Source organism: Triticum aestivum, chromosome 6B (assembly GCF_018294505.1).
Source record: "Triticum aestivum cultivar Chinese Spring chromosome 6B, IWGSC CS RefSeq v2.1, whole genome shotgun sequence".
Taxonomy (NCBI): domain Eukaryota; kingdom Viridiplantae; phylum Streptophyta; class Magnoliopsida; order Poales; family Poaceae; genus Triticum; species Triticum aestivum.
The window spans coordinates 717,599,969-717,607,901 of record NC_057810.1 but is presented as its reverse complement, the minus strand read 5'-3'; the positions used below and the strand labels follow the sequence as shown (position 1 = coordinate 717,607,901).

Below are 7,933 nucleotides of genomic sequence, written 5' to 3'. Positions count from 1 at the left end.
CAATCGGTCTTGCCGAAGCTCCGGCAGTGGATTTTTTTTTTGAAGCTTCCGCCAGTGGATTAAAGAGTAGAAGATAGATGGTCCGCATAAATTAACACCTTTGAGCATCAGCATACTGTTGGTTCTATGGTAGGGAGTCAGATGGACATTATACGCAAACCACATGAAGAAGACACTTCTACTAAGTTTTAGACCTTTCAATATTTATACCAGTACGAGTTCTTCTTTGTTCTATTATTTTTTTAATTGGTGTTTCAATTTTTCCTTTGCTTTACAGGTTATGGGCATACCTCATACATCCCATTTTATCTTTCGAATGCGGCATTAGGTACTCATGCTATTTTCCACGAGTACTAAAAGTTCCAATGCAAAGTACTTAAAAGAGATACCTCCTAGACAAAATGTGCTCGATATATTTTATCCGAGTTTTTCAGACCATGCTGTTTTGGAGTATTTCTTAGCTATAATTTTTTTTTGGCTATGGAACGGACTAAGGCTTCCTGTGGGCTGCGGGGATTTTGTAGGAATGCTATAGGAAAAATTATTTTAGAGCCCTTTTAGTTTGTAGGAACAGAATCCTATTTCTTTGAAGGAATTCTTTCTATCTCGAAAACAATCAACAACTCAATATCACCCTTCCGTTGGGTCTATCTGTCACGATTCACATCGTACTTAGGGTAATCACAAGAGAGTGTATGCATGTGTAAGTGTAACGAGAGTGTATACACGTGCAAGTGTAACCAACAACAGTGCACTCAATTTAAATCTGCACGTCGGGGGTCATTTCATTTTAGACCTGTTTTGCTTCCAAAAACCAGGCAGCAAAAGCTTCATTCGTTGGAATATGGACCCAAAAAAGCGGGCCGCGCACGAGACTGAGCCCAAACCAACGAGACTCTATACCTGGAGTAGCCGCACACGGCGCTGTCTCTCTCTCTCAAAAAAAAAAAAAAAAAAAAACACTGCCGGCGGCCTCCTCATCTTCGCCATTCGCCGACCCGCAGAACCACCGGCCGGCGATCCCCTCCACCTCCTCCGCCTCCGCCGTATTCCTACCGTTCCCCCAGTTCGCGTTTCTCCTCAACCTATTGCCGGGCGGAGTGGGCAGGGAACCAGCTCCAGATCGTACAGAGGAGACCGTTGGTGGCCGGCGAGCTTTTTGGCGCCGCCGGGGCGGACGGGGATAGGCGCCGGCATGAAATCGCGAAAGTGCGAACTGTGCTGTGCCGCGAATGTCAAGTATTCCCATGGGGACGGACGGGGAGGGAGCTATATGGTTTTTCACTCTCTGAACTCTCATTCCCCTCTTCTGAACCTATGTAGCATAATCCTAGAGCCCAAACACAAGATTTTACATCTCTTGATTGATTTACCAACATGACATCTTGGTTTAAGCTTGTTGTTTTGTGTAGAAACAACAGAGCAGTTTACAGCTCTGGCTGGAGGAAGCAAAGTGTCAATGCAATGTATAATGCAGAGATTTGAAACCACAACAATAACATGTTGGAACAAGTTCTTGTCAAATAGGAAAACCGTAAAAGAAGAAGGCGTCCACTTCCTCTGTTTCATAGTAGCTGCTTTGAATTGAAAGTGATTTGCTTTGCAATGCAAGGGGAAGCTGAGCAGAGGATAAGAACAGTGTTCTTTTTATCCCTTCTATAAAATGAATGTTTGCAAACTTGGGATATTCTGCAATTCTGATACGCTATGGGTGAGATTAAGATGGTCAGTTCAAACAGAACTACTGTACAATGTTACCACTCACCAAACCTGGGCTCTGGGGTCTTCCCCTCCCCAAGAGAAGGATTTGTAGGTTTTTGAATAAGACAAATAACCCACAGGTAGCTACTTCCTCTTACATACTGTATTATTTTACTGCGGAGAGGTCGCGGATATATAACAAGAATGAAAATAACTATATTAAGGGGCTTCGGATTGCTGTAATTTGATAAAATGCAACAAACCATGTTTTTTTTGTGTGTGGCCGCACATATCTCCTATACATAATCTGGTTGCCTATCTTCTCAGGACAGTCTCGTTTCATCTGCGGCCTGATACATCTGAAGCCAGAGGTGGAGCTGAGGAGCATGCATCTCCTGCCACGCCAAAGTTCACTGCAGTCATTGCAACAAACTTATAATCTATGTTGCTTTCCGTGTTTATGGTGCCTTCCAAGACTTTGACAACCTCTGGCATTTCCGGCCTCTTTTTGCAATCAATCTGCAAACACCACATTGCCATCCTCATCATCCGAATCACCTCTTGCTTGTTTACTTGCATGTCGTCACTCTGCTTGTTGACTAGATCTGCTAATTGATCCTAGCAATCACTCACTCATGTAAGGATTCGGGAACCCAGCAATGAGATGACAGCGAACACCTTACTATGGTGAGGATGGCTAGTCGACTACACCATGTCAAGGATGAAGACAATCCACATGAGCGACAATATATGGTAATCATCAATTTATTAATAGGCCTTCTGCCTATTGCTAATTTGCAAACTGTTGTCAAGTGAAATCTGCTGCCATAGTGCTATAGCGTGGCAAACTTCTGATCTTTCTATGAGCAGGAGTTTCTAAAACACACGAATCATGTACACTTGAAACTATGCATTGACTTCTCATGTACCAACCTACTACTTCACACTGTACGCCATACAGTTTACAGTGGGAATGCTTATTCAGTTGAAAACTAAATCTCATAGACTATAGTAGTTACTGTTGCATACCGAACATTTTTCAGAATTACTAATATTTTCCTCTACAATTGTGTCACAGGGCAACCACGGGATGGAATAGGTGGGCTGGGCAACATTGTTTGACTGTGTGTGTACAGATGTTGTATAACAAAGAAGGTTTGCACTATCACTAATATATGCAAGAGTGAAATATACTGAAGATTCCACGAAATCTTAGCCCTCCCTATGCAGCTCGATTTCACGCAGCAACATTCCAGGCAATTAATCACATTCACAATACAGATCTGTCATCATTGAGCTTCTGGATGTTAACATGCTGAAATTTGCCCACACAACATACAAGATTATATGGAGACAAATGTTGGTAGCTGGGATTCCTTTGCTTCAAGCCTCTGTACCTCGTCCTGTAAATATAATAACCTGCGACACTCGAACTTTCATGATTGTTCTTTTATTCCTTGTTTTTGGTTCAGATAAGAGATACTTACCAGCACTGCAGCTTCAGGACTTCATTGAGCAGTTCCTTCTCCTTTTCTTGTGCTGCTTTCAAGTGAAAATGTAGTGAGCGGGTTATAACTCTTCGTGAGATATTACCATCATAATTAATAAAGAAAATGGGTGACTGAATAAAATCTGCAAGAGCTTTGTTTCCATCTTCACCATATTGGTGTCCTAATAATTTAAATAACTATCTTCTATGTTTGGGTTGCTAAGATCTTGTGGAATCTTCTCGGATATTACTTCAAGATTCAGAATGGAAGAGTTCCTGTCATTTTAACCAGAACAAGCTCACCATGGATCTTTCTACAGATGACGAAGATGTTGGGCTGACTGAACGAAGGCACGCAGACAGGTGAAACCCAATGAGAACCATTTAACTCCATCAACAGAGCAAGCATTTCATTCTTGAGTTTCCTTTGTGGAATCACTTTTTCTTCTTTGATTGTGTGTGGAATGGACGGGGGCTTTACTCTCTGAAGCATATTTGCCTGCACAACATTGCCACCAATACCCATCCATCGATCTCACATCTTTTTTTTTTTTTGAGAAACATCGATCTCACATCTAACGGGTAGATTTCTAACTATGCATCAGTGTGGAGCCTGTAGTAATAGTAAGATAAGATTCAGCCGGTCAACTCTTAGTTGTTTGGACCACAATTAATTAAGGTGGGTTTCTAAAAGCACCAAATCACATGCTTGTTAGCTTGCTCCATCAGCCACCATAATGTCTTGGCTTGCAAGAACCTGTTTATTAAGATGGGTACGTTGTTCAACCATTCAGAGAATCACATGCTTTGCCTACTCGATCCAATCAACCACCACAGTTTTTGAGACGATGACCATGACTCATTCACATTTGTGTTATATATTCACTACACTTGAGCCTTAGTTAATGTACAAGTTGCTGAAAGCATGTGCAGTTTGGACTTTACACATAACATACGTGTTGATATGCCCAATATCCAAAGTCCCCTGGGAGGCCGCCTTGTCTCACAGCAAGTTCTGGCCGTGCCCCTGAACTGCCCACACACCAAAGGCCGCCGGTGATCCCCTTCTCTGCAGTCTGCACAAGCTGCCGCTCAACGGAACAGATGAGCGGAGCGGCACACTGAGGTGGAGAAGGCATCACGCTCCAGCGCTCAATCCCCCTGGCAAGTCTCTCTCTCTCTCTCTCTCTCTCTCTCTCTCTCTATGTGAGCTGAACTGGCCTTCTCACTCATTGTTTTCGTCCCTGCAGGTCGTTTGCTAGTGTACGTAGCTGGAAGGTAATTAAAAAGAGGTTAGAAACCTGCTTGCTGTTAGAGTGAACAATGGCACAGTCTGCTGTGAGCGCCGTTCTTGGGAACGTGGGTAGTCTTGCTGTTGAGGAGACCAGTTTCTTATGCGGGGTCACACTTGAAGTGGCCTTCTTGAAAGATGAGTTGATCAGGCTGCAGGGCTACCTTAGAGACGCCGAGAGCAAACGTAGATCTGGAATTGAAACAGTTGCTATCTTGTTGAGCCAGATCAGGGATGCTGCATATGAGGCTGAGAATGTCATCGAAGCTGCAGATTATATGAAGAAGAGAAGCATGATCAAGAAGGGCTTCATGGGAGCAATTTCAAGGTATGCTCGCTTACCGAGTGATTTGACTGCCCTTCATAAAATTGGTGTTGAAATTCAGCGTGTAAGAAGGAAGCTTAGTGAGATATTTCAGAGCATAGACCGCTTGAAAATTGATTTAGATAATCAGGTTGTGGATGATGCTGTAGAAGATTATGATGGCCTTATGCACCAGCACTGCAAGGATGATGTTATAATGGTTGGTTTTGAGGACGAGTACAAGGAAATAGTGGATAAATTAGTTGAGGGAGAAAATATGCTTAGTGTTGTCTCCATAGTTGCAATGGGTGGGGCAGGAAAGACAACACTTGCTAGAAAAGTATACACTTCATCTGCAGTGAAACAACACTTTGAGTCACTTGTTTGGGTAACCGTATCTCAAAAGCTCAAGGTCATTGATTTACTAAGGGAAATTTTGAAGCAAATACTGAGTGATAGAGACCAGTCTACAAAAATTGATGACATGAATGAGTATGAGGTGGGAAAGAAGATCCATGATATCCTCGTCAAGAAAAGATACTTGCTAGTTCTTGATGATGTGTGGGAAACAGACACATGGGAGCAAATAAATAGAACAATTAAGGCCTTCCCAGATGCAGCGAACTGTAGTAGAGTACTGCTAACCACAAGAAAAGGAGATGTTGCCAATCATGTTGAAATGCCAACCCATGTTCATGCTTTGAGGGGTTTAGATCCACAGAAAAGTTGGGAACTATTTAGTAGCAGAGCTTTACCATCATACAAAAGATCAGGCATACATGATCTGGATAAATATGAAGAACTGGGAAGAAAGCTTACAAGGAAATGTGATGGATTACCACTTGCGCTTGCAGTCCTGGGGGGTTATCTGTCAAGGAACCTCAACACACAAGCATGGTCCGATGTGCTACTGTGTTGGCCATCAACCAAGGACACACAGATGATGCGTGGCATAATTGCTCGCAGTTACAAGGACTTACCAAATCACTACATAAGATCTTGTTTGCTCTATATTGCTGCTTTTCCCGAGGATTACATAATATCTGTGTCGGTTCTCATTAATCTATGGATAGCAGATGGCTTCATTCCACATACACCTAGGCATTCCGTAGAAAAAACAGCTCGTATGTATGTAAGTGAGTTGGCTCAACGAAGCTTTGTGCAAGTTGTTCAAACAAGCATTATACATGAATGTGCCGAGGGAATAAGGATTCATGATATCCTACGTGATTGGTGCATAGAAGAGGCAGCGCAAGATGGTTTCCTTGATGTCATCCATGAAACTACTAGTGGTGAGCTACCTTCCCCTCTTCTTTTTTTATTTGTATACAGTTTCTTAAATATATTAATTACTCATATAGTGTGTGTGTGAGGCTTTTAGCTGACATATATATGGACTCTAATGAAATGCAGGACAAGTTGGTGCATCATCATCTCATAACCAGACATTCTATCGTTCTTCTTTCCAAAACATGAGTGGGCAGATCTTACACGCATCACCTAAGCTCAGAGCATTATTTGGCTTTGGACTTTCATCATCAGTATCAGTATCAGTATCTTTACCTGAGCTAAGGTTCCTAAGGGTTCTTCATGTCGAGAACTCGAGGATAGAGAATTTCTCGGAGGTAATAGATTTGTGCATTCACCTACGACACGTGAGGTTGAGAGTACTTGGATACACGATGGTTCCTTCTTCTATCAGGAAACTCATTTATTTGCAAACTATGGATGTACCACGTTGTTTGTATGTATCAAGCTCCCGCTCCCTCTGGGATATACCTACTCTAAGATATGTACATCTTTCTAGTTTTCCTCTGCCAAAGCGTGTCCAAATTCCGCAGAACCTAGAGCAGCTTAGTATGTGGGCTGCTGATGATGAAAGCGAAAAAGACCCGATGCCGATCCTGGAGATGCTTCCTTGTCTTGTGGTGCTGGAGTTGCAATATTATAAACCCAAGACAATGTCCTTTGGTGCCCAAGGGTTCCCTCGCCTGCAAGAGTTAATACTTGAGGGCTGTTCCTTCAACAAGTGGACGATGGAGGTTGGGACAATGCCAAAGCTATCATTCCTGTCATTTACAGATTGTAGGCTGGGGGAAGGATTCCCTGATGGATTACTGCACCTTCCATCCCTCAGGTTCGTAGCAAAGGTTCTTGCACAAGATCATTCTAATGACAGCACGCTGGATGGTCTGAGACAGAAAGGATGCAAGGTAACGCAGCCCCCCTCCTCCCTCGTGCCCTCCTTTAATTCTCTGTTATTCAATTTTACTACAGCTATTACCAGGGATGACAACGCCCTGCCTTTTGCAGATCATAGGGCTGTTCGGAAGAGAAGAATGCTACTAGTGCCTTTTCTGTTATTCGATATTCTCCCTGCCGGAGAAGAAGAATAACGCTACTAGTTGAAAGGCATTTATGGTCCTTTCAGTGTACGCCCGTGTTCCTGTCAGTTTGGCTGAACCAATGTGTGATCATTTGAGTATTTCGTAAGTATTAAAGTGTCTGTACTATTCCTGTATTGGGATTATCACAAACAATCATCAGATCATTGAGCAATCACTTCCGCAACAAAGTTTGCCTTGTGCAGTGATATTGTATCATAATTTTTATTGTATCAAGTGAGGCGTCGGTGGAGACGGCGTGAGCCCTAGCTTAAATGACAGCAATTTCGGTGCCAGTTTGGCATGTTGGTTAAAAAATTCAGAACAAAATTAAGAGCAATCCTTGTGCTAATAGATGCATCCTGGCTGCTGTAACTGTTACGAGAGTGAATATAGATAGATCACTACTAGTAGCAGGTCAGATACAGAGACACCAAAATCCGAATCCTGAACCTCTGTTACTGCATCTGCTTCAATGTTTTTCAGAATAAGAAAGCAGGCCTCACAGTCAGAGAACTGCGATGTGGTAAACAATCTGAAGCATGCTTCTGTCACGACTCGCAACAGCCTTCCCCTCCTCAGGAGTCTCCCGCGGCGTGGCATTGACCATCCCCATGGCCTCGACGAGGACCAAGGCCGCCTGTTTCTGAACTACTCCCTCTGTCCCTCTGTCCCAAAATATAAGAACCTAACGTTCTTATATTTTGGGACGGAGGGAGTAGTACATACTGCAGACCACCTGCTGAATTTGAATTCCTGGAGGT

At 43.0% G+C, this 7,933-nt stretch overlaps 1 protein-coding gene and 1 long non-coding RNA gene across 2 annotated transcripts; both read left to right on the top strand.

Moving 5' to 3' along the window:
• Positions 1 to 963: 963 nt before the first annotated feature.
• Positions 964 to 4,345, top strand: LOC123139974 (uncharacterized). The gene is made up of 4 exons (XR_006469712.1): positions 964 to 1,276; positions 1,413 to 1,841; positions 2,029 to 2,454; positions 2,780 to 4,345. It is a non-coding gene; the product is annotated as an uncharacterized lncRNA (long non-coding RNA).
• A 102-nt stretch (positions 4,346 to 4,447) lies between these two features.
• Positions 4,448 to 7,346, top strand: LOC123139973 (probable disease resistance protein RF45). Its single transcript, XM_044559696.1, has 3 exons — positions 4,448 to 6,077; positions 6,199 to 6,998; positions 7,099 to 7,346. Exons 1-3 carry the CDS (start codon positions 4,514 to 4,516, stop codon positions 7,132 to 7,134), a joined length of 2,400 nt encoding a protein of 799 aa, XP_044415631.1. The 5' UTR covers positions 4,448 to 4,513; the 3' UTR covers positions 7,135 to 7,346.
• The last annotated feature ends 587 nt before the right edge of the window (positions 7,347 to 7,933 follow it).